The 27,594-nt window shown below is 44.5% G+C and overlaps 1 protein-coding gene across 4 annotated transcripts in view; it reads left to right on the forward strand.

The window, feature by feature from the left end:
* The window catches only part of kif6 (kinesin family member 6), a 430,254-nt gene that overhangs the window by 30,618 nt on the left and 372,042 nt on the right, over nucleotides 1–27,594 (forward strand). For all 4 annotated transcript variants that reach the window (XM_080192988.1, XM_080192989.1, XM_080192991.1 and 1 more), the window contains exons 4-5: nucleotides 8,688–8,835; nucleotides 10,904–11,013. In XM_080192988.1, coding sequence (XP_080049114.1) covers nucleotides 8,688–8,835; nucleotides 10,904–11,013 — 258 coding nt within the window. The remainder of the gene's footprint in view (nucleotides 1–8,687; nucleotides 8,836–10,903; nucleotides 11,014–27,594) is intronic.

Consider the following 27,594-nt stretch of genomic DNA (forward strand, 5'->3'; position numbering starts at 1 on the left):
GGTCCTTGTGCATGAGTCGCAAAAACCCAGCTTGCAGGTGCAGCAGGTGGTCAGGAAGGCGAATGGGATGCTGGCCTTCATCGCGAGGGGGATTGAATATAAAAGTAGGGAGGTCTTGCTGCAGCTGTATAGGGCATTGGTGAGGCCGCAGCTGGAGTACTGTGTGCAGTTTTGGTCGCCGTACTTACGCAAGGATATTTTGGCCTTGGAGGGAGTGCAGAGGAGGTTTACTAGGATGATGCCGGAGTTGAGGGGGTTGAGCTATGAGGAGAGGCTGAATAAATTAGGCTCGTACTCGTTAGAGTTTAGAAGAATGAGGGGAGATCTCATTGAGACATATAAGATGACGAATGGGATGGATAGGATAGAGGTGGAGAGACTCTTCCCGCTCAGAAAGGATAGTAGGACTAGGGGGCACAGCCTCAAGATAAAGGGGGGGCGGTTTAGAACGGAGTTGAGGAGGAACTTCTTCACTCAAAGGGTGGTGAATCTCTGGAATTCTCTGCCCGTTGAAGTGGTGGAGGCTACCTCGCTAAATATTTTTAAGACGCGGGTTGATGGGTTTTTGATAAGAGAGGGGATTAAGGGTTATGGGGAGAGGGCGGGAATGTGGAACTGAGCCATGACAGATCAGCCATGATCTTATTGAATGGCGGGGCAGGCTTGAAGGGCTAGTTGGCCTACTCCTGCTCCTATTTCTTATGTTCTTATGTTAGCATGGTGCACCCACCTGAATGGTGAAAATTGCTTCACTTCAGTGTTGGAATTCACCCTTGTCACTTATTACTGGCTGACTCAAGAACAGTTTCTTCCCTGCTGCCACCAGACTTTTGAATGGAATGCATAAATTAATATTAATATTTTCTTGCATCCTAGCTATGATAATAACATTCATTCTGCAATCTCTCTTTTTCTTCTCTCTGTACAGTATGCTTTGTCTGTATAGTGTGTAAGAACCCGAGGAAATAGTCAGAGACTATTTCATCGGGTGGATGTAGCTGTTACTAGGGAGCATAACTATAAGGTTCATGGTGGGAGATATAGGAGGGATATCCGAAAAAGGTTCTTTACTCAGAGTGGTTGGTGTGTGGAATGCACTGCCTGCTGTGATAGTGGATTCGGACACTTTAGGAACTATCAGGTGGTTATTGGATAGGCACATGGAGCACACCAGAATGAGAGGGAGTGGGATAGTTTGATCTTGGGTTTGGATAAAGCTTGGCACAACATCGAAGGCCGAAGGGCCTGTACCGTGCTGTACTGTTTTATGTTCTATGCTCTAAACAATATTTTTCATTGTATACTAATACATGTGACAATAATAAATCAAATCAAAAATCAAGAATTATCTTTTCTGTTCATATTGATTTAATTCTTGAGTTTTAGAATACTGGAGAAAATCAGTTTCACCTGAGTGCAGTAATGAAACAAGAGTTGACTGAAATATTTGGCTGTGTGAACTCTTACAGGGAGCTGCTTTAATTTGAATGCAAGAAGATCCTTTTCAGTCTTAAATCTTTAGGTATGAAACCGTTAGGTCTGTAGCCAACATTTAAAACTTTCAATTGTTGGCATCGCAATCCAGGCAGCTTATTTGTTTGATATTGTGAGGGATAGTGATCTATCTGTTAAAAGTGACAGCTATGTTTGAATTAGGAAAAAAAACTTGTATATTTGAAAGAGAGATAAATATTTCTACACTTTTCACAACCTTAGAATGTGACAAAGTGCTTTGCTGCTATCCAAGTACTTTTATTGAAGTATTGTAATGTAGGAAATAACAGCCCAGCATTACAGTAGAATAAACTATAGCAGCCTCCCATCCATTGACTCTGCTTACACTCCCCGCTGCCTCGGCAAAGCAGCCAGCATAATTAAGGACCCCACACAGCTCAGACATTCTCTCTTTTCATCTTCTTCCTTTGGGAAAAAGATACAAAAGTCTGATGTCATCTACAACCGACTCAAGAACAGCTTCTTGCCTGCTGCTGTCAGACTTTTGAATGGACCTACCTTGCATTAAGTTGATCTTTCTCTACACCCTAGTTATGACTGTGACACTACATTCTGCACTCACTTGTTTCCTTCTCTATGAACGGTATGTTTTGTCTGTATAGCGCACGTGCACGCGAGAAACAATACTTTTCCCTGTATGTTAATACATGTGACCATAATAAATCAAATCAAATCTAAATCTAGCTCCTAATTGTGAACAGAAACTGTGACATTGGCAATCATATGAGATATCCATTGTCTGTCAATACCTTTGGTGACAAATGACTACATCAGAACATATCTTCAGGCTAAAACTGTAAATTGGATTTATTGTGAAATGCTCTGCATGTTCTATATAACTTTAATTGGTGGCGGTTCTTAATTGCCACCTCTGGTTATTTGCTTCATTATCCTGACCTAAATGTGGCATTGCATCTTTCTTTGTAGAGATATTCTGTTTAAGAAATCATACATTGTGCAAAACATTCATTAAGAAATGCTTTCTAAAATATTCTTAAAACCCCTCCCCATTTTTTCTCAGAAATTTCTGCCACAGTTAATCTCAGGTTGTTTAGTGTCCCTGCACAATTATACTTTTTACCTGCTGGAAACCTCCCCAAATTGCCTATAATTTTCATCCTTGATTTCTTTCCCATATTTGGCGATCCATATGTATTCCCAATATGGTTTGGTCCCTTACTAGTTCTTAACCTATCCCAGACACTGTCTGAGTACTACCATCAAGTGAACCGTTTTTTTAAACTGTGGCTGGAATTATATCTTTAATAACATTGATTTCTTGCATGCATTTTACTTTTTGTGTCTCCGGAAACTTTTAAAGCTGGGAATATTAAGTTTCAAGGCATCAATATTGTTGCCATACTTTTTAATTGAACATGAGTTCCCTAACATTTTCTCTAATGTCTAGGTGTCAACCTTGGCTCAGTGGTAGCAATCTAGAACCAGAAGGTCCAAGCCCTGTAGCAGAGACTCGAGCACATGATTCGACTCACACTTCAGTACAATAATAAGGGTGTTATTGTTTTTTTCAGATGAGCTATTAAACTGAGGCTCTGCCTTATCGTCTGCAAAAGGAATCCATGGCACTGTATTTGACAAAGCTTGTAAATAGATGATGCAAAGGTGGTGTAAGTTTACTTTTAGAATGCATAGACATAAAGTTTTCAAAAAGCAGGATTGATTAGTTCTGGGAAGAGGGAACTTTTAAAGGATTGTAGGAAACAGAGAGTAAGATCAAAGGGAAAAAGCAGATTTAAGACATTGTTGGAAGCTGCATGTGTGCCAGGTGGCAAGATCTTGAGGAAGACAGAGTGTTAACAAGGTCAGATCTGGAGAACTAGTTTTCCGTCACTCTTGGAGAACATGCTAAAAGCAGCAGAGCATTGTGTAATAAAATTTATAGATTAGAAAATCTATAAGGATGTCACCCCTAAGGGGGGTTAGCCCTAAGTTATTTCAGCCAACATCCATTTCGAAAAGCTTAAAAAAATATTGTTAGCTGTGTCAAGGTGTTCTTAAGTGTAATTCTTTTTGTTTATTTTATTAAATGTTTAATTTTAATATAAAATCGTCACAATTGGTCTGAGAAGTTACTTTCTGATTTCAGTAAACCTGCTCATACTATATAAATTACAAACCACTCTGGCAGCTGTTTCAAGTTTTGCTTTGGGATTTGGACACCTCGGTACTTAACACCTGCCATGTCGTAACACTTTATTCATATTCCTCTGTGGCCTAATTCCCCTTGTCTGTAACCTGCTTCAGCCCTGCAATCCTGAGGGATAACATATGTGTTCTTTAATTCTGGCCTGTTATGCAACCCCAGTTTCCTTCGGGACAACATGAGCAAATGTAGCCTCGGCTACTAAGTCAAAGGTTGGCAAACATGATAACAAGAAAAGCCATTTTTCAAAATTTATCCCAAAATGCTGTTGGCGGAACTCTCCGATCTTCTCCATTCCTGCTCCGCTGGCATCGGGAGCAGAGAATTTGGTGCTCAACCAAAACTCTATTCACTGCAGCGACACTGGAGAATCCCAGCTGGAAAATCAAAACAGCGAATGAGGGTGGAGGTTTCGGTATTTATTGTAGGAGCCACAATGCTGTTACTCATTGACAAAAAAGACACAGTTCAAAATTTTAAAAGTTTTTACAAAGATGTTAATTTATTGATCCTTTCTCAGTGTAATGTTGATGAAAGTTTAAGGTAACTGAAGTGTACCATTTTCTCATTACCATTGATAATCAAGGTCAGCTCGGCAAATAAGTCCTTAATGAGTTGCAGGATGTCAAGCCCTGGCCCTTGTCCTAAGCTCTGCAGTTATCCTCCCTGAACTTCTCCAGCTCTTTATCGCATCTAGCATTACCCAAGAAGCTACATAAGATACATCCCTTTTCCACATCTGATTTTGACCCAGTACTGGCTCTGTGATGGCAGGTTATTTGTTCCTTTCCAATTTGCTTAGTTTCATCAGTTAAACACAGGGAAGAGCAAATTATCATCAGATCCAGTCCACGCAGTTCATCCTCTTCCCAGTGGTTGCATCTCCCCTTCAGCTGCTGTCTTCAGTTAACACAATAAGAAGTTTCACAACACCAGGTGTGACATGAACCCAAGATCCCAGTTGAGGCCGTTCTCATGTATGTGCGGAACCGCACAGGACCTTCAACCGATGCTATACACTAGATACATAGATGACATTTGTTTCCTTTGGACTGATGGCGGACAATCACTGAAACAACTATATGATGACATCAACAAGTTCCATCCCACCATCAGACTCACCATGGATTACTCTCCGGAATCGGTTGCATTCTCGGACACACGGATCTCCATTAAGGATGGTCACCTCAGCACTTCATTTTGCCACAAGCAGAGCATTGTGAGATAACCTCAAAATGCTCTATTTCTCCAGCTTCCACCCTAAACATGTTAAAGAAGCCATCCGCTACGGACAAGCCCTCTGTATACACAGGATCTGCTCAGATGAGGAGGATCGCAACAGATACCTCCAGATGCTGAAAGATGCCCTCAGAAGAACGGGATATGGTGCTCGACTCATCGATAGACAGTTCCAACGCACCATAGTGAAAAACTACACCAATCTCCTCAGAAGACAAACACGGGACATAGTGGACACAGCACCCTTCGTCATCCAGTACTTCCCCAGAGCAGAGAAGCTACAACATCTCCTCCAGAGCCTTCAACATGTCATTGATGAAGACAAACATCCCCACAACCCCACTTCTTGCCTTCAAACAACCGCACAATCTCAAACAGACCATTGTCCACAGCAAACTACCTAACTTTTAGAACAGTGACCACGACATCAAACAACTCTGCCACAGCAGCTTCTTCAAGACTTGCCAGATCATCGACACAGATGCCATCATCTCACGTGAGAGCACCATCCACCAGCTACACGATACGTACTCTTGCAACTTGGCTGACGTTGTCTAGCTGATACAGGAAAGGATGTCCTGAGGTATGGTACACTGGGGAGACTATGCAGATGCTATAACAACGGATGAATGAACACCGCTCGACAATCACCAGGCAAGAATGTTTTCTTCCTGTTGGGGAACACTTCAGCGGTCACGGGCATTCGGCCTCTGATCTTCGGGTAAGCGTTCTCCAAAGCCTTCATTAATCAAGGGATTGAGTTTAGAAGTCGGGAGGTAATGCTGCAACTTTATAAGACCCTTGTCAGACCCCACTTGGAGTACTGTGCACAGTTCTGGTCGCCTCACTACAGGAAGGATGTGGAAGCTATTGAGAGGGTGCAGAGGAAATTTACAAGGATGTTGCCTGGATTGGGAGACATGCTTTATGAAGATAGGTTGAGGGAGCTAGGTCTCTTCTCCCTGGAGAGACAAAGGTTGAGAGGCGACCTGATAGAGGTTTATAAAATGTTGAGAGGAATAGATAGGGTGGATTCTCAGAAGCTATTTCCCAGGGCTGAAATGGTCGCTACGAGAGGACACAGGTTTAAGGTGCTGGGGGGCAAGTACAGAGGAGATGTTAGGGGTAAGTTTTTCACTCAGAGGGTGGTGAGTGAGTGGAATTGGCTGCCGTCGGTGGTGGTAGAGGCAAACTCTCTGGGGTCTTTTAAAAGACTTCTGGATGAGTATATGGGATCTAATGGGATTGGGAGATACAGATAGTTCTATGGCTTGGTAGGTATAGATGTGATCGTTGCAACTTGTGGGCTGCAGGGGCCTGCTTGTGCTGTAGTGTTCTATGTTAAAGCGGCCTGCATGGCACACGACAGCACAGAGTCGCTGAGCAGAGACTGATAACCAAGATCTGCACACATGAGAATGGCCTCAACTGGGATCTTGGGTTCATGTCACACTGTTTATAACCTCCACGATTTGTCTGGACTTGCAGAATCTCACTAACTGTCCTGTCTGGAGACAATACACATCTTTTTTACCTGTGCTTAACGCTCTCTCCACTCACATTGTCTGCCTTAAGACTTGATTACTTGTAAAGACTCACATTCCAATCATTGTTTTGTAAATTGAGTTTGTGTTTTTATATGCCCTGTTTGTGAATAGAACTCCCGCTCAACTGATGAAGGGGCAGTGCTCCGAAAGCTAGTGGCTTTTGCTACCAAATAAACCTGTTGGACTTTAATCTGGTGTTGTGAGACTTCTTGCTGTGTTTACCCCAGTCCAACGCCAGCATCTCCACATCATGTCTTCCGTTGAACCAGAGATTTAGGGTGGCACACTGGTTAGCACCGCTGCCTCACAGCGCCAGGGACCTGTGTTTGATTCCCAGCTTGGGCCACTGTCTGTTTGGAGTCTGCACGTTCTCCCTGTGTCTGGGTGCTCCGGTTTCCTCCCACACTCTGAAAAGACGTGTTGGTTTGGTGCTAAATTCTCCCTCAGTGTACTTGAACAGGTGTCGGAATGTGGCGACCGGGGGATTTTCACAGTAACTTCATTGTAGTGTTAATGTAAGCCTCCTTATGACTAATAAATAAACTTTAAAGAGGTTTTCATTTTCAAAACCCTATTCAATTCAGATTTGAGTATTCAACTCCATGTCCTCTCCATCACAAACACTGCCTCCTTCCACCTCTATCGGTGTCGTCTTCCATCCTTAAATCAACCTGTCTGTTTTTGGAACCCTCATTCAGACTTTCATCACCTTCATAAAGACTCCAGTGTTCCCCCAGGACAGCCTTCTGTCAAACTTGTCCAACATTTTGCTGCCCATATCCTATCCCTGCCTCCTGTTACCCTAATTCTCATTGATCGATATTTTCCCATGCACTTTCAACACCTCAAGCTGAAAATTTTTATTCTTGTGTTTAAATCCTTTCATGGCTTTGCCCCCATCATACCTCTGACTGCCTACGACTCTTCTCCTGAATTCTTTGGCTCTGACCATTTGTGTACTCCCACCTCCCTTTCACTCCACCGTTAGTGGCCATGTTCTTAGCTAGGCCTCATATTCTGGGATTCCTCTCCTACTGTCCCTCATCTCTCCATCTCTCCTTCCTCTTGTCACATTCAAAATCCATGCAATTTAAATCCCTTTGCGCAACCTCAGTATCTATTTCTGAAATAAGCCTGCAGTGTATTTTGGAATTTTTTTTCTATGTTTAAGATGCTGTATAATTGCAAGTTGTTATTGTGAGCACCACACTGCTTTATGTTTGGAATCTTGCATGTCCTTGCTGCCCTGTGTTAAGATACGAAGGATGGACTTCACCTTTTACACAATGGGCTGATTTGGTTACATTTCTGGACTCGCTCAGTTTTAAAGAATTTGTAAGATTTGGCTGTTCGCTTCTGCTGACTAACTCTTCAAGGCTGCAGAACCTTCACCAGCCTCATTTCACTCTTTCCTACGGTGAGCCTGTGACCACAGTGGGGGATAACGCTGAAAGGCTGGCAAAAATATTATTGTGTGGCTCGACTAATAAACTTGTGTCAATGCAGGACTAAGCATCAGAGTAGAAATTTTGACTGGCTACAGTTCTGGCAGGATTACATCAGTGAGGAAAACCGAAGGCTTCCTACATGTTACCTATTTGCTTTTGATTTGATTTGATTTATTATTGTCACATGTATTGGGATACAGTGAAAGTATTGTTTCTTGCATGCTACAAAGACAAAGCATACCGTTCATAGATAGGAAAGGAGCGGGTGCAGAATGGAGTGTTACAGTCATATCTAGGGTGTAGAGAAAGGTCAACTTAACATAAGGCAGGTCCATTCAAAAATCTGATGGCGGCAGGGAAGAAGCTGTTCTTGAGTTGGTTAATAGATTATCTCAGATTTTTGTATCTTTTTCCCGATGGAAGAAGGTGAAGGGAGAATGTTTGTAGTGCGTGGGGTCCTTAATTTTGCTGGCTGCTTTTCCGACGCAGCGGGAAGTGCAGTTGGAGTCAATGGATGGGAGGCTAGTTTGTGTGATGGATTGGGCTACGTTCACAATTTTTTGTGATTCTGGCAGTCTTGGTCAGAGCAGGAGCCGTACCAAGCTGTGATACATCAGGAAATGTTGCTTTCTTTGGTGCATCAGTAAAATTGGTGGCCTATGCATGATTGGAATAATAAAGATAAACTTCATGTTAAAATATGTGGTTAATAACCAAAAGCCCTGCAACATGTTTCTAGTTCTTCACTTTAATATTGTTTGTTTCTCTTTGCAGTGTCCTTTCAGGCTACAACGGCACTATTTTTGCTTATGGGCAGACAGGCAGTGGGAAGACATTCACTGTTACAGGAGGTGCTGAACGATACAGTGACAGAGGCATCATTCCCAGAACACTCTCATACATGTTTGGAGAGTTTCAGAAGGTAACGTGTTTCGTCTGTTAGCTGCTAACTTGTGTTTCTAATGCTAAAGCAGTAGGGGGTTTTGGTTACAATTGCAAGGAAAGTAAGTGTTGTCCAAATATTGAAATTTATGTAAGTAGTGATGTGGAACTCAAGTAAATCTGTTACTGCCATATAACATAAATTAGCTTGTAAAGAAAATATTGTGAATAGAGAGAACGAATTACTACAGGAATTCGGAGCAAATGGCCATGTGCATACATTTAGCTTGGTTTAGATTTTTATTTTTAGATTTAATGTCATGTGTCTCAGCCTCAAACTCCAGCAGTCTCTAAAACCACATCTGAGTTTCATCGGTTAAGACAGCTTGCTGGTTGGGGCAACCCCATCTGGAAGAGGAAAATTGTGCAAGTCTGACTAACAGTACTGTTGTGCCTTCATGTTTTGTTCTTTACCTGGATTAGGTGTGTCAGCAGGAGCCATAGGAAACCTAACAAAATCAGAACTGGCAGAGGCTTCCTCCTGTGCACTTCAGTTTAAGCTATGGAAAAGTCATTAGTTGTTGTAATTATCCGTGTGGCAGTATCTTAGTCCTTCACTAATTTTCTGGCAGCCAGAGAAGTCCAGTTTGTTCTCTTTTGTTTTTGGTGTAGCATTTCCAATATCCCTGAAGAAAACAAAATCAGTAAAACATGGAACTGACTAATACGGTTCCAAATTGGAGTTCCATTTTAAGGAATACTTGTACTTTAATGACGATACATTCAACATTTTGTAAATTGTTTGTGTTGGATACAACCTTCAATGGAAATGCGCACCATTTTATAGGACTATTGCACTTGTTCAACACGCTGGTAAATTGTATTTGTTCTCCAGTATCAACCAGCATCTTTGTTGCTATTTTAATCTCAGCTCCTTTGTCACAATAGATTAGCAATTTCAAGCTACACAGTTGATTAAAGGTGACAATTCACTTCTGCTTTATCTTGTATGACTTTCATGCACCACTGCAGCTGAAGATTCCCATTCGAAGTGAAACATAGGTGAAATTTCACATTTAAACGGGTGTGCACTGTATATTTCTAAGAACCTCATTTGCCCTCCTTCTCCCCTTTGCTTGTGCTCATTTGCTGTGGAATTGCTCCCAACTGAGAAAGCAGATGGGTAATCATCGCTGGGTCTGCCTTTATGCACTGTACAACAAATGTACTGTTGGGTCATCAGCAAGGGAAGCGCCTTGCCATCTAATGTCCTCGCTGCCACCAGAATCTCATTCTTTCAAGAACCACTGACAGGAAAAAGCACAAGAATGGAGGAAAAATTGATTTGATTTATTATTGTCACAATGATACAGTGAAAAGTATTGTGTCTTGTGCACTATACAGACAAAACATACCGTTTGTAGAGTACATAGGGGAGAAGGAAAGGAGAGGGTGCAGAATGTAGTGTTACAGTCATAGCTAGGGTGTAGAAAAAGATCAGCTTAATATAGGGTAGGTCCATTCAAAAGTTGGGCTCAAGAACAGCTTCTTCCCTACTACCATCAGACTTTTTAATGGATTTACCATATATTAAGCTGACATTTCTTTGCACCCTAGCTATGATTGTAACACTGCATTCTGCACCTTCTCCTTCTCTTCTGTGTGCTCTATGTTTTGTTTGCATAGCGTGCAAGAAACAATACTTTTCACTGTATCTCAATGCATGTGACAATAATAAATCAAATCAAGACTTCGTTGCGTGAGACAACAGCATCTTGTACTTCCTGAAGCCGGCTATCTGAAAAAATCAGTTTTGGTTCTTTTTCCCTTGATGCCTATTCTGAGATTTGAAAAAAAATGTAATTGTCACAGTAAACCATTGAACTAAAAGTCAAAATGTGAAAAATGGGCGGGATTTTATGGTCTCGCTGGTCCCAAAACCGTAAAATCCCATCTGAGGTCAGTGGACCTTTCCATTGTCCACCCCTCGCCCACTGTGGTTCCTGTGGTGGGCGGGGTGGTAAAATTCTGGTCTATATTTATACACCTAACCGTCTGTATCTAGGCTCAGCTATTTTATTTACTTTGTTTTATTTCCTTTGGAGCAGGACAGCAGCAAAGTCTACACAACCCACATTTCCTACTTGGAAATTTACAATGAATGTGGTTACGATCTTCTCGATCCACGTCATGATGCCTCCAAACTTGAAGACTTGCCGTGAGTTCAGTTAATTTCAGTTGCCCTTTCCCTTGATCTGCTCCCTTTTTTCTTCTCTCAGAAGCAGTTCATTTGAGGAAAAACATTTATAAATTGCCAGAGAATGAGTTGAATAGGTTATTTAACATATTTACTGTCCACAACATCAGTTGCATATTTATGACATTAAAATCCTTCATTGGCTCATTATTTCTGAAGCGTTCTGAATGTGGCTTTATACATTTTGTGGCCATGTGTTTTTATTTGAAGCCTGCTTTTGTTTATTTCTAATGTTTCTTTGAAGTTAACTTCTGGTTTCTACCAGAAGGATGAGCAGCCACCGAGTCATTGTGAAAAAAACTACTTGAGAGTGAGTCTGGACAGTGATAATCATTTTTGAAAATTAAATATTGTCGTCAAAGAAAAATGTTGCTAAACAAAGAAAAAACTCGGCAGGTCTGAGAGCACCTGTTGGGAGAGAAATAGAGTTAATGTTTCAAGTCTGCCTGATTCTTCATCAGAACTGAAGGGAGAGAACTGAAGGGCATTGAACTGTAGCTGGCAGAGATTGCAACAAGATGTAGCAGTCTTAAGAACAAAACAGATAGCCTGGTGTTGGAGCGGGGCGGAGGGGAGGGAGGGAGGGCTTTTGGATTGAGATGATAAATGTCAGAGATATTTTGAAACAAAGGGTTTAGGATGGAGGAGAAAGGTCACAATTTGAAGTTGTTGAATTCAGTGTTGAGTCTTGAGGGCTGTAACGTGCCTAATCGGAGGATGAGATGAACAAAGAACAAAGAATCAAGAAAATTACAGCACAGGAACAGGCCCTTTGGCCCTCCAAGCCAAGATGCTGCTGCTCCAGTTTGCGGTAGGCTTCACTGGAGCATTGCAGCAGGCCAAGGACAGACATATGGGCAAGATGGTGAGCTAAAATGTCAAGAAATAGGCATGTTGGGGTCATGCTTGCGGAAACTAAACACAGACTCGGTGACCCGCTTTGTGAGTCTGCATTTAATCTCCCCAGTGTAGAGAAGACCACATTAGGAGCAGCAAATACAGCAGATCAAATTGAAGGCAGTGCAAGTGAAGTGCTATTTAACCTGAAAGGAGTGTTTAGGACCATGAATGGTGAGGAGGAAGGAGTAAAAGGGCAGGTATTACACCTTTTGAGATTGCAAGGAAAGGTGCTGGTTGAAGAGGATGGAGAGCTGGGCATGATGGAGGAGTGGACCAGGATGTTATGGAGGGAGCAGTCCCTGCAAAATGCTGACGGCATGATGGAAGATGTGTTTCATGGTAGCATCATGTTGGAGTTGGTGGAAATGGTGGAGAATGCAGAGGCTGGTGGGGTGGAAAGTGAGGACAAGGAGGTTCTGATCATTGTTATAGGAAAGAGGGGAAGGGGTAGAGCAGAGGTGCGGGATATGGGTCGAACCCAATTGAGTGCCCTGTCACCACATGGGGAGCGAGGAAGTCTTATTAAGGAGAAAAGGCAGACATGCCAGGAGTGCCATTTTCAAATGTGGCATCATCAGAACAGATGCAACAGGGATGGAGAAACTGGGAGAATAGGATGGAGTTCTTACAGGAAGCAGAGTGTGAGGAGCTGTAATTGACGTAGCTGTGGGAGTTAGTGGGTTTGTAATGAATATTGGTGGTCAGTCTATCACTGGAAATGGAGACAGAGTGGTCAGGGACTGGAAGGGAAGTATTGGAAAGGACATGTGAAGGTGAGAGGGGTGGAATTTGGAAGCAAAATCAATACATTTTTCCAGGTCCAGATGAGAGTACAAAATGGCATCAATGCGGTTATCAGCGTAATGGCAAAAGAGTTGCAGGATGTGGGCCTGAGTAGATCTGGATCTAGATGTGTTTTGCATAACCCACAAAAAGACAAGTATAACTGTGGCACGTGCTAGTACCTATACCCGTACCTTTTATCCGCAAGAAATGAGACAAGTTAAAGGAGAAATTATTGAGTGACAGAACAAGTTCAGCCAGATGGAGAAGTGTGATGATGGATGGGTATTGTTTGGGTCTCCATTTAAGAAAGAAGCAGAGAGTCCTCAGACTCCCCTGGTGGAGGTTGGAGGTGTAGAGAGATTGGGTATCCACAGAGAAGAGCAGGCAGTTACCACAAGAGGTTATTGCAGAAGGTCGAGGGACATGGAGTTGGGGGTAGGGTGTTAGCGTGGATAGAGGATTGGTTGTCAAATAGGAGGCAGAGAGTGGGGGTCAACGGGTGCTATTCGGATTGGCGGATGGTGACTAGTGGAGTGCCCCAGGGGTCGGTGCTGGGGCCTCAGCTTTTTACCATTTATATAGATGATCTGGAGGAGGGAACCGAGTGTAGGGTGTCGAAATTTGCTGATGACACCAAGATTGGTGGAACGGCAAATTGTGCGGAGGGTGTGGAGAGTCTACAGAAGGATCTAGATAGGCTGGGCGAATGGGCCAGGAAATGGCAAATGGAATTTAATGTTGGCAAGTGTGAGGTGGTCCACTTTGGTAGGAAGAATGGTAGGAAGGACTATTACTTACGGGGCGAAAAACTGCAGCAGACGACGGTGCAGAGGGACCTCGGGGTCCTTGTGCATGAGTCGCAAAAACCCAGCTTGCAGGTGGTCAGGAAGGCGAATGGGATGCTGGCCTTCATAGCGAGGGGGATTGAATATAAAAGTAGGGAGGTCTTGCTGCGGCTGTATAGGGCATTGGTGAGGCCGCAGCTGGAGTACTGTGTGCATTTTTGGGCGCCGCACCTGCGCAAAGATATTTTGGCCTTGGAGGGAGTGCAGAGGAGGTTTACTAGGCTGATGCCGGAGTTGAGGGGGTTGAGCTATGAGGAGAGGCTGAATAAACTGGGCTTGTACTCGTTAGAGTTTAGAAGAATGAGGGGAGATATCATTGAGACGTATAAGATGATGAATGGGATGGATAGGATAGAGGTGGAAAGACTCTTCCCGCTCAAAAAAGACAGTAGGACTAGGGGGCACAGCTTCAAGATAAAAGGGGGGCGGTTTAGAACGGAGTTGAGGAGGAACTTCTTCACTCAAAGGGTGGTGAATCTCTGGAATTCTCTGCCTGTTGAAGTGGTGGAGGCTGCCTCGCTAAATATTTTTAAGACGCGGGTTGATGGGTTTTTGATAGGAGAGGGGATTAAGGGTTATGGGGAGAAAGCGGGAAAGTGGAACTGAGCCATGACAGATCAGCCATGATCTTATTGAATGGCGGGGCAGGCTCGAAGGGCTAGATGGCCTACTCCTGCTCCTATTTCTTATGTTCTTATGACTACAAAACTGGAAATTGTTAATATAATGTGAGGCATAGAGGAATCATGAATGTAGGTGGGAGGAGATTGGACAAAGGGATAGAGTCAAGATAGGAAGAAATAAGTTCTGTGGGTTAGGAACAGGCTGGTACGATGGGTCTAACCAGAACAGTCCTGTTTGTGAATTTGGGAAGGAGATAGAAGCAGATTGTGTGGTTTGGGGGACTATGAAGTTGGAAGCTGTGGAGGGAAGATCTCCAGAGAAAATAAGTTCACTACCAGTGCTGGAAACAATGGCTCAGTGTTTGGTGATGGGGTCATGGTCCAGGGGGAGGTAGGAGGGAGTGTCTGAGAGCTGGTGCACAGCCCCTAAGGTAGAGGTCTGTAAGCCAGACAAGAACAGCACCATCCTTGTCGCAAGGTCAGCGTTGTACCTAAGAGAATGGAATGCAGCAAGTTCATAGGGAGGGAAATGGGTCTCAGTGGGAAACAGGTTGGAGTGTGTGTGAAAGCAGAGAAATTGAGATGGCCGATGTCGTGCCGACAGTTCCCAATGAAAAGATCAAGAGCAGGTAGAAGGCTAGTGGGTGGGATCCAGGTAGAGGAGGAACACTGGAGTGGGTGAAAGGATCCATTGGACTCCTGCCTAAAGAAGTGAGCATGGAGACAACAGAAGAGTTCAATATCATACCAAGCCCAAAATTCAATGAGAGGAGGATGAAAGGAGATGATCTGAATCTGTCACTGAGTACAGAATGCTCAATATTAGGGAGGGGAAGGTCAGAGGGTATAGTGAATACATGGCAAGAGATGGGATTAGAAGAAGGAATGTGGTCAGAGGGAAGACCTGAAAGGAAGAGGAAAGGCTTCTTGTGAAGGTGTCAGATGAGCCGAAGGATAAAATGGGGACAAGGACAGCTTGAAAAAGGGTGCGTCGATGTTGCTGGAGATTAGGGTCGCATGTGTACATTTAGTGGCTCATGGCACTGAATATGGATTTCAGAATGTGATGAGAACAGCTGTCTGAGCAGTGTTGTATGTCCCAGAGATAACCTGTAATCCTGAGTGGATTCTAAACATGAGGGGAAGAACTTTAGTATCCACGTGGGATAAGTCAGTTACTGAGGAAGCAAATGTGGCTGTGGAAGTGAGTTTTGGTAAAAATTTCGTCAAACACCAAGAGGGAAATGGTTGCAATGTCTTGTTGAAATCTCTCCCGGCTACAGTTTAATATCCAACACATTTCCCTCTCTTTAGCTCTGACGAAGTGTCAAACGGACTTGAAACGTTAACTCTGTTTTGCTCTTTCCTGACAGGTGCTGTCAGACCTGCTGAGTTTTTCCAGCATTCTCTGTTCTTGTTTCAGATTCCAGCATCTGTTGAGTATTGCTTATTAACATTGCTAAGGGGTTTGCTATGTTTGGTTGCAGACAAATTCAAACTTTCCCCTCTTTTGGTTGCTGTTTCTTGTGATTCACAACGTACATTTGCTAAAAATAACACACTGCCAGTATTTATTTAAGGAAATTAATAGATTTCTATGGTATTGCTCATGATGAGGTAACTTTCCTCAAAGCCCTTTCTTGTGGTCTGGAATTGATCCCCATAGACATTAGACACATAACAATGGCCATTTGGATCAATCTCAAAACTGTTTAGATGGAAGACCTTTGATTAATTGCACTGCAGTTGTATTAAAAAAAGAACGAGGAGTTTGCAAGGGACTTGTCGGGTTGAAATCTGTCCTGGGCTGCCATGCAAACAGGTGATAATGCAAATGGGAGATTTTTCTTTCTGTTTACATCAGTTTCATCTAGATAGTTTTGTTTATGGCAAAGAGTGATTGCCATGTTTCAATCTACACAGAGCCAGGAGCACTTCGCATTCTAATGAATCCTCCATTCTGGTTCTCTCTTTCTTAGGAGAATTTAAAAATATTCTGAAAATATATTAAAGTTGAATTCAACATTCTTAGCTCTGAATGTGAAATAATTAAATTTAATTGGTGTTTTTGATATGATTGCATGTCTTGTCTTTCCATCCGGATTGACTGGAATATGTTGTCTTCCTCCAAATGCAAGTGTTTCTGTAGAATGAAAATCTATTATCCAATCCAGTGCCCATGATATAAATGGCTGCAATATCATTCCATATGTATTGTTTATTTCTCTGTATTCTAATGCTATAATATTAAATGTAATAGCTGTCATCTTTTATCATATTTTATCAGTAGTTATTGATAAAACACAAAACCACAAAGGCTACCTCACTGAATGTTTTTAAGGCAAGCACAGATAAGTTTTTGAACAGTAAAGGAATTAAGGGTTGTGGTGAGCGGGCTGGTAAGTGGAGCTGAGTCCACAAAAAGATCAGCCGTGATCTTGTTGAATGGCGCAGCAGGCTTGAGGGGCCAGATGGCCTACTCCTGCTCCTAGTTCTTATATTCTTATGTTATTGTCTACTCCTTTACACGTTGCCTGCCAGTTTGTGTTTGGTTCCCTTTGGTTCAGTTTCATCCTGGTCCATGGGGCTGAGAGGTCTTGATCAGATTTATCAATTGCATCTTCTGTGTTTGTGGCCATGATCTGTTATCTCTTCAGGAGTGTTCAATGTGAATTGAAATGCTTCATCTCAGAGTCACAGAATTGTTATGGTCAGAAGGAAACCATTCAGCCCATCATGTCTGCACCAACTCTTCAAATGAGCACACATCTTCGTGCCGTTCCCTGCCTTTTCCCTATATCCCTGCACAGTGCTTCTATTCAAGCAATCACCTAATGCCCTCTTGAATGCCTCGATTGAACTTGCCTCGACCACACATTCCAGAGCCTAACCCCTCGCTTTGTGAAAAAGTTTTTTCTCACATCATCACATTTGCTTCTTTTCTAAATCACTTGAAATCTGTGCCTTCTCATTCTTGATCCTTTTATAAAGGGGAACAATTTCTCCTGATCTACTTTGTCAAACCCCCTCATGATTTTGAACACCTCTATCAAATCTGCTCGTTGCTGCCTTCTCTCCAAGGACAACAGTCCCAACCTTTCCAATCTATCCTCATAACTGAAGTTCTCATCCCCGGAACCATTCTTGTAAACCTCTTCTGCAGTCTCTCCAATGCATTCACATCCTCTTTATAGTGTGGCACCCAGAAGTGTACACTATACTCCAGCTGAGCTCCAACTAATGTCTTGTAAAAGTTCAGCATAACTTCCTTGCTCTTGTACTCTATGCCAGCATTAGTAAAACCCAGAATACTATTTGCTTTATTAACTGCTCTCCACTGCCCTCCCAGCTTCAATGATCTGTGCACATGAATACTGTGCACTATGCTCTTGCACCCCATTAAAAATTTCACCCTTTATTTTATATTGTCTGTCCATGTTCTTCCTACCAAAATGCATTACCTCACATTTCTCTGCTTCATCTGCCACCTCTCTGCCCACTACGCTAACTTGTTTATGTCCTTTTGAAGTCTACATTATCCTCTTCACAGTTTAGAACACTTCCAAGTTAAGTAACATTTGCAATTTTTGAGGTTGTCCCTGCACACCAAGATCTAGATCATTAATATATATGAGGATTCGCAAGCTTCTGAATGCGATTACTGGGGATCACCAGCACAAGTCTTCCTCCAGCCTTTTCCTCAATTGGATCAATTCAAATATGTCATTGAACGAGTCATTGCTGAGTATAGTGGCAGAGAGTTATGTCTAATGAAAAATCAACTCAATTTTTTGTCAGGAGTTGGACAAAATGTTTGACTCTGGCCAGATGAGTAACCTTAGTATTGTTAGAGTGTGCTCTGATTAAAGTCAGGTTTTTACATTTACACTGTTTGCTGTTATGAGAGAGTGGTGTCACTAAAAATGAAAAGTTCTGGCTGTAAATATTTTAGTTTATTTAGTAGTGTCACAAGTGTGCTTACATTAAGCATTTGGATACACTGAGGGAGAATTTAGCACGGCCAATGCATTAACCAGCACATCTTTTGGACTGTGGGAGGAAACTGGAGCAACCCAATGCAGACACAGGGAGAGCGTGCAAATTCCACACAGACAGTGACCCAAGCTGGGAATCGAACCCAAGTCCCTGGTGCTGTGAGGCAGTAGTGCTAACCACTGTGCCAAAGTACTTTATGCACCAGGAAACCATCTTTGTTAAAGTTGAATGAATATATTTTAACATCCTCTAATTCATGATACTTCACTGCGAACATGTTCACAGCTGGTGAAATGGAAGTGTCCTCTGTCTGCTGACAGTAATGATTTTATGTCAAATGAGTTTGCGCATTTTCAGTCTGGTTCCATTTGGGCATGAGCTCAAAGCCAAAACCAATCTGTAAATCAGGAGTAATTGGTATGGTCAGGATGGTTGATGTTTGAAATAGAAATGTTCCACAGGTGCAGTAGGAGTGATTCTCTGAAGTTAAGGCTGCAGCACGATTTTGCACAAAGTAAACTAAAAATCTAGTTATACTATAGTTGAGTCGGGAGACTTGCACTGGATTTCCATGACGAAAGACTCTTTTGTTCCTCCACAGTGAATCTCTGGTTGTAAAAAGTATTAAATGCATCAAAGTATTAAAAGAGAAAGCATGAATGTTTGGAAACATGCTTGTGCACACTTCTAAAAGTAAAAGTTTTACTCTGCTGAAAATGATGTTTAAATGGTTCATGACTTTCTAATTCTTGAACAGTTATAATTTTGGTTCATTTACCCTTGAGCTAAGGTTTAATTGGCTTCTCCTGGCTGATGATCAAAGAACCCTAACATGGAACTATTTTGAAAAAAAAAACACAGCAAAGTGGACATCTGCAACTTTAAAAGAAACCTAACTGCTGCTTGTACCAAATTCATCATGACACAATTCCAATAACTGTCATAGAGTCATAGAGGTTTACAGCACGGAAACAGGTCCTTTGGCCCAACTTGTCATACCGCCCTTTTTTTTAAACCCGTAAGATAATCCCAATTGCCTGCATTTGGCCCATATCCCTCGATACCCATCTTACCCACATAACTATCTAAATGCTTTTTAAAATATAAACTTGTACAGCTTCTACTACTACCTCTAACAGCTTGTTCTAGACACTCACCATCCTTTGTGTGAAAAAATTGCCCCTCTGAACCATTTTGTCTCTCTCCCCTCTCACCTTAAACCTATGCCCTCTGGTTTTAGACTCTTATACCTTTGGGAAAAGATATTGACTATCTACCTTGTCTACGCTCCTCATTATTTTATAAACCTCTATAAGGTCACCCCTCAGCCTCCTATGCTGCTGAGAAAAAGTCCCAGTCTATTCAGCCTCTCCTTATAACACAATCCATCAACTCCCGGTAGCATCCTAGTAAATCTTTTCTGCACTCTTTCTAGTTTAATAATATCCTTTCTATAATAGGGCGACCAGAATTGCACACAGTATTCCAAGTGTGGCCTTACCAATGCCTTGTACAATGTCAATAAGACGTTCCAATTCCTGTATTCAGTGTTCTGACCGATGAACCCAAGCATGCCAAATGCCTTCTTCACCACGCTGTCCATCTGTGACTCCACTTTCAAGGAGCTGTGAACTTGTACCCCTAGATGTCTTTGTTCTGTACCACTCCCCAACCCCCTCCCATTAACTGAGTAAGCCCTACCCTAGTTCAATCTACCAAAATGCATCACCTTGCATTTGTCTAAATTAAACTCCATCTGCCATTCATCAGCCCACTGGCCCAATTGATCAAGATCTCGTTGCAATGGAAGATAACTTTCTTCACTGTCCACTATGCCATTAATCTTGGTGTCATCTGCAAACTTACTAATCATGCCTCCAGTATTCTCAGCCAAATTATTAATATAAATGACAAATAACAGTGGGCCCAGCACTGATCTGTGTCAAGAACTAATCATTTGGTAACGTGACAGTTAGTTCATTGCATTCTTGGACATTTATCTTCGTCAATTGAGGCATAAATTACAAAAACAGGGAATTGTATAGAACTTTGGTGAGGCCACAGCTGGAGCATTGTGTGCAGTTCTGGTCACCACATTGTAGGAAAGATGTGATTGCACAGGACTGGGTGCAGAGGAGATTCACCAGGATGCTGCCTGTGGTGGAAAATATAAGTTATGAAGAGAGGTTGAATAGAATTGGGTTGTTTTCATTGGAGCAGAGAGGACCGAGGGGTGACCTGAATGAGATGCTCAAGATCATGAGGGACATGGACAGAGTGGATAAGGAGCAAGTGTTTTGCTTAGTTGAAGGGTCAGTCATAAGGGGACATAGGTTTAAGGTGAGGGGCAGGAGGTTTAGGGGGGGATGTGAGGAAAACTTTTTTGCCCACAGGGTGGTGATGTGTCTGGAATGCCCTGCCTGAGTGGGTGGTAGAGGCGGGTCACCTCACATCCTTTTAAAAAGTACCTGGATGAGCACTTGACACATCATGACATTCAGGGCTATGGGCCAAGTGCTGGTAGATGGGATTAGGTGGGGGTTTAGGTCTTTCTCATATGCCACTGTAGACCTGATGGGCTGAAGGGCCTCATCTGCACTGTATGATTCTATGATTCTATCTATAACTTTAATCGTAGAAAGTTGGCTAACTAACTGAGGAAGAGTTTGACATCCCCCCGAGACGCTCCCATACAATTAAAATAGTCCCAATTATTTTGGTGCATGTTCCCTAACCAATTCAAAAGGATGGTCTTGCAAATGCATGTCAAGTGCAAAAGGGGATTTACACCTAGTTTACTTTATTATCAAGTGTGGGGCTGATATTCTTTAGTTTAACTTGCTGGTTTCTGGGCATTGGGCAGAGAAAATTAAAGCAGCAACCCACGATCATAGAATCCCTAAAGTGCAGAAGGAGGCCATTTGGCCCATTGAGTCTGCACCACCAACAATCCCATCTTGGCCCTGTCCCCAAACCCCACATATTTACTCCTCTAACCTATGCTCCTGGGACACAAAGGGGCAATTTAGCATGGCCAATGCACCTAATTCGCTCATCTTTGAACTGTGGGAGGAAACCAGAGCACCTGGAGGAAACCCATGCAGACACAAGGAGAATGTACAGACTCCACACAGACAGTGACCCGAGTTGGGAATCAAATCCGGGTGTACCTCCTTTTGCACTCGACATGCATTTGCAGGACCACGCTTTTGAATTGGCTAGGGAACACGCATCAAAATAATTGGGACTATTTTAATTGTATGGGAGTGTCTCAGGAGGGATGTCAAACACTTCCTCAGTTAGTTACCTAGCTTACTACCTGGCAGCAGCTGAAGAAAGTGGCCAGCGATAGGTTGCAGGAAAGCTTTGAGATTTTATGATCGAATGAAATTGGTGGCAGCAACCTCCTAACACGACTAGAAAAATAAACAGGAAATTTTAATGGGCTAGTGGGGCCAGAGGTCATCTGATTGCTACTTTTAACCCTGGGACGGATTAGCCAGGCGTGCTTCTGCACCTGGGTGATGGTCAGGCCAGAGCATGACAATCTGCTGAACCTAGAAATGCATTCACCTTCAGTTGCAATCTGTTAGGGTGCTATGTGGCAGCGTACTGTCCAACCTACAGAATGGGAAGGAATGGTAACCATTATAGACTTTGATAAGTATTATTATTCCACATGAATATTCCAAACAGCTAACAATTAATTAAAACCAGCTCAAGAAGAGTTGGTGTGTTCAACAAATAGTTGCAATTTGTCTTATGACAAGCCCTCTTCAAGGGGGAAAAATTACTTTCTGAATCTTGGATGTATTATTAAAATAGACTGTTTCTTTTCCAAACTAGCTGCCGGCATGGTGGCAGAGTGGTTAGCTCTGCTGCCTCACAATGCCAGGGACCTGGGTTCAATTCTGACCTCGAGTTACTGTCTGTGTGGAGTCTGCATATTCTCCCCGTGTCTGCTTGGGTTTCCCCTGGGTGATCCAGTTTCCTCCCATAGTCACAAAGATGCACAGGTTAGGTCGACTGACCATGCCAAATTGACCCTTGGTGTCAGGGGGATTAACATGTGAGTTTACAGGGATGGGACTTGGGTGGGATTGTAGAGGCTTGATGGGCCTCCTTCTGCACTATAGGGATAGTATCCTTAGCTTTTTTTCAATTCTTGAGTACCATGCCTCAAAGAGGAATGAGGTCAGGTAGTCTGTATTCAATTGAATATAGAAGATAAGAAGTAATCTAATTGATATGTTTAAAATTATTATTATTTCAAAACTAAGATTAGATTTTTGTTAGGCAAGTGAATTAACCAAGGTGGGTATTTGAAGTTAAGATTGGCCAATCTTAGCTCTCATCAAAGTTTGGATAGGCTGGAGTTAACTCTTTTGGAACAAAAACTGAGCAGAGATTTAATTGAGATGTATAAAATTACAAGGAGCTGGACGAAGTGGATGTGATCTTACCGGTCGTTTACACCCCCGCTGGCGGTACAAGTGAGGACGGAGAATTTGGCACTCAGCCGAATCTCTGTTCACTGCAGCAGGACCATAGTTATCATAATTTTTCTGTATCTAATTTGAATTCAATTTGTGGTCTTTCTTTTTAAGTTGTTACTTGTATTTTTTCTCATCTTTATATCTTATTGGAGATGGAAGATGGTCTGATCATTTCCAAGGTCCCAGATGCTCTGTTGACCTTGTCATGCTGTTATCAGAATAAACGTAGCCTAAGGGCCTGATTTTACCATTTCCATTTTAAGTGCCGAATCTGGGCATAATGCAGATCCGACTTAGAAATCGGATTTAGAAATTTAGAAATTGGGTCTGTACTCGTTGGAGTTTAGAAGGCTGAGGGGGGATCTTACAGAGACATATAAGATAATGAAGGGGATGGATAGGGTGGAGGTAGAGAGATTCTTCCCGCTTAGAAAGGATAGCAGGACTAGAGGACACAGCCTCAAGATAAGGGGGGGCAGTTTAGATCAGAGTTGAGGAGGAACTTCTTCACTCAAAGGGTGGTGAATCTCTGGAATTCTCTGCCCATTGAAGTGGTGGAGGCTACCTCGCTAAATATATTTAAGTCACGGGTAGATACATTTCTGATAGACAGGGGAATTAAGGGTTATGGGGAGAAAGCGGGAAAGTGGAACTGATCCACTTCGGATCAGCCATGATCTTATTGAATGGCGGGCAGGCTCGAAGGGCTAGATGGCCTACTCCTGCTCCTATTTCTTATGTTCTTATGAAATCTGCTTTCAGGCGTCCCCATACGCTCTCAGCCATCTCCAGTCCCATTCGCACTGTGGGAAGAACATGGCGCGGCCGAAACGATCGGAGCCCTGAACTGCGCATGTGCACTTGGTAAAAAAGTTGAAAAAGCGCGCCTGTCACGTCACTCCTGGATGGATAATGCCTCCTCCTGGCCCCCACAGACATTGCCCCACGCCCACAGCATTATAGACCCACCTATCCCCCACCCTCCACCACCCAGAACAATTGAGAATCCCTCCCACCTTCCCCCGACCGATCTCAGGCAGAGAGATCCCCCCTCCACACTACAGATATCAGGCAGAGTGATTCCCCTCACTCCCAGCCCAGACCCTCCCACACAAGGCCCCATCCCACCTACACTCTGATGGCTGTGTGACACCTCCCTCTCTCTCCTTTGTTGCTAATCATTGAGGTACTCATCTACCACCACTGTCCCCACCCCCCCGCTTCCCCAGCAGCACACCTGCAAGTGCTCATTTGCTTTCCCCCAATGCTAACAAGCAAACTGCATGGAACTTGCTGGAATGTTCTGCCAAACTGCCTGCAGCTGATCTTCCCTAATGAGGGGCAGCTCCATAAAAAACTCCAGAATGGACAGGCAGGCAATATAGGACAATGTGCGTGTTGAACCCTGATTTTCTGTGGACGACCTGGGGAGGCTGCTGGATGCAGCTGAGGTGAGGCAGGCCACCCTCTTCCTCCCAGGAGGATGCAGACCCAGGGGGGCTGATGGCCATGCGGCCTGGGAACCAGTCACCTTCTTGGTTAGTGCCAGGGCACTGGCTTCCCCCCGCCCCCCCCCCGAACCGTGAGGCAGTGTCGGAAAAAAATCAGTGACCTCATCCGTTTAGCAAGAGTGAGTGCTGAACCCCATTCAGCATGCTCCCCCATATCTCCCCCAGATCCTCCTATTCCCAGTGCCCTGCATGCTCCCAGCTCCTCAGCCCCAAGCACCTCCTTCCTTTCCCCCCAATGAGCCCCATTTTGTTTGCCCTCCAAGGGTCACCACCTGATTCTCTGCATGAGTCACACCACCATTTATTTTTATGGTTCCTTCTGTCTCCACAGAAGAAGACTGAGCACAACACTCGTGAGAGGGTGAAGACAGGGGGTGGTGAGCCAGACCTCGTCTGAGGGGCAGACACTGAGTTTGCCAGAGAAGGGGAGACGTGGGCTGTCTGCTGTCCAGACGTGAGCATTCCAGAGTGTCATTCCTTCACTCGCTTCCTGGGGGCACGAGTTATGGGTGCAAGGGGCAAGGTATAAAGGAGATGTATGAGGAATTTTATTTGCATTGAGAGGATTGTGGGTGCCTGGAACTCACTGCCCAGGGAGGTCATGGAAGTGGAAACTAAAGGGACATTTAAGGGGTATCTCTACAGCTACCTGAATGTCTGAATGGGATGGGAACAGAGACATATGGGCAGCCTAGTCTGTACAGGCTGAAGGGCCTATTCCTGTGATGTCATTGTCTGGGTTCAGTGTTCTATGCTCAAGGGAGCCATGTGATTTATGTGTTTGGCATCCCGGATTCCTCTCCTTCCCTTGCACCTAACCTTGTGTCCTGTGTTTCAGGGACAGATCCTGACGCCCCACGGCCTTCTCGACCGCAGGCCCTGGCTACAGCTCCCATTCATCCTGGGAACATTAGCTCGGACGAGTCCTCGGAGGATATGGGTGAAGGGACCTCCAAGGGTGGCACCGTTTATCCGTCAGCTTCTACCTCACAAATCACCATCGCAGAAACAGACACGTCAGTGGGTCCAGTTAGCGTTGAGGCTTCTGGGTCACAATCCGGTGAGCACGCCACATCTGCTGATGCACGTCGGATGGAGGAGGAAATGTCTGAGGCCTCTGGCATGCGGGGGTTTGCCGGAGGCAAGGACACAGCTGGTCCGCTGCTACATGCTGGGCCTCTGAGATCACTTCTCCCTCAGCTGCTGGAGATGCAGCAACAGAGGCAGGGAATGCAGGAGGTGCTGATGGCCACACTGGACCAACTGCAAGGCTGCTGGGAGAAGTCCCAAGGCTTTCAGGTGGACCCGCTATTGCCTGTCATGCGTGCTTCCAATGCCACCACTAAGGGTGGCATCTGCAGTGGAAAGCCTGGCAGGGAATCCTCACCATGGGTGGCAAGCTCCAGGCAACGGCTGAGTCACAGCAGGCCACAGCGGAGGGACTGAGCAGGCTTCTTGAGATCCTGCAGCACATGACTGAGAGGCTCAAGAGCTTTCAGGAGACCCAGAGAGACGGCACTGAGACACAGCAATCCTTGAGAAGGTGGCCCAGTCTCAGAGGGTCACGACTGAGGGCTTGCAGAGCATGGCCAGTCTCAGAGCGCTTGCTGCGGCCATTGAGAGATGGCCCACAACTCAAGTGGCCATCGCAGAGGATTTGACCACCATGGGTAGGATGCAGATGGTCCTCCAGGACTGGCAGTTCTAGGTGATGCCGGAACTTCTGGAGCTTATTACAGAAGCACCAGTGTCCCATGGAGTGACCCAGGGGCCAAAAGGGACTCCGAGAGGAGGAAGGATGTGAGCCCACTCCAGGGCCTTCCAGCCAGGAGACTGTGGCTGTGGCAGCACCTTGCGACTTCCCCCTTCCTGACACTGGGGCATCTTAGGGGCAGTGGGATGAAGAGGGTGTCATGGAAACATCCCAGACACCTGGAAGCCACTAGGGCCCTCAAGGTCCAAGGCCTCTTGAGGATGCCCGCCATGCACATCACCGGCCACGGGGCGAGGTCAGCAGCTGGCCCCCTCCACTTCCGATGTACATTCTGGGGAGTCACTGAGGCATAGTGCAAGGCACCGTAAGGTTACGAAGCTTTAGTTGCACTGAGATGGCACGGGTGAAGGGAGCACCAGTTAGAAAGCACTGTAGGCACTTTAGTGTTTTCACACATTTCTGTGTTTCGCCAGCTTATCTGAACACCTTTATTGTTAATAAATGTTTTTTTCTCCACAACTACCTGCTAATAGTTTGTTCCGATGGGATTCCTGCCCCATTGATGATCACCTGATAGATGCCTCATGGTGATATCAGTTGGAGTGGCTCCTCAATGCGGTGTCACTGAGCAAAGGAAGCCATTGGTCTCTCGTACCCCACAGGCTATGACCTCCTTTCCTCCAACACACCCAATCCCAGGGCCCTGTATGGGGGTTTCGGATCCCTTACCCACTAGACAGGTGTGGGCCCAGGTGCGAGTGTGCATGTGGATGCATTTAGGCAGCACCAGGGCATCATCAGAATGATGCTTACTGAGTCGTCATGCCTGGAAAAAAAATCGCGAACACAGTGGTGTGACAATGTGCAGGATAAATGGAAGGCATTTTACGAGGGTGGGGGGGAGGGGGGAATGGAACCCACAATCACCATCCCCTAGCCACAGAACCACCTGGTTATCAGAGCCTCCCTAGCCACCCTTGCATGCCTCAGCTGAGATGTCAGCCCTCCACCACCTAGCTGGTGTTCCAAGATATTCTCATCCTTCTCTTCCTTCTCCTCCTCTTCCTCCTGTTGGTCATCCTCGCCAGTGACGTCTGGCTGGTCATCCTCCATGTCCTCTTCCTCCTCTAAGAGGTCACGTTGCTGCAGAGCCAGATTGTGCAAGGCACAGCACACCATCACTGTGCAGGAGGAGATCAGCGGGCTGTACTGGAAGGCCCCTTTAGATCAGTCCAGGCACCGGAATTGCATCTTGAGGAGCCCAATGCACCTCTCTACGGTCACGTGGGTGGCTACATGGGCCTCATTATAGCAGGTCTCCACCTCAGTCACAGGCCTCCACACAGAAGTCATCAGCCATATCCAAAGCAGGTAACCCATATCAACCAGGAGCGACCCCGCAGCCTGGACTGCTCAAGTGCTTGCGAATTGTCCGAGCTGCTTACAATGAAGCTATCATGCACGCTGCCTGGATGTCTGGCGCAGATGTGCATGATGGTCATACTGTAGTCACACAACATTTTGTACATTCAGGGAGTGGAACGCCTTCTTATTAACGAATCATTGTGGATTCTGTAAGGGGGCCCTGAGGGCGACATGGGTGCAGTTGACTGCCCCCTGCACATTCAGCATCCCTGCAATTGCAATGAACCCCGCAGCCCGGGCTTCCTG

The sequence above is a fragment of the Carcharhinus amblyrhynchos genome, chromosome 7 (assembly GCF_965287045.1).
Source record: "Carcharhinus amblyrhynchos chromosome 7, sCarAmb.v2.hapA, whole genome shotgun sequence".
Classification (NCBI taxonomy): Eukaryota; Metazoa; Chordata; class Chondrichthyes; order Carcharhiniformes; family Carcharhinidae; genus Carcharhinus; species Carcharhinus amblyrhynchos.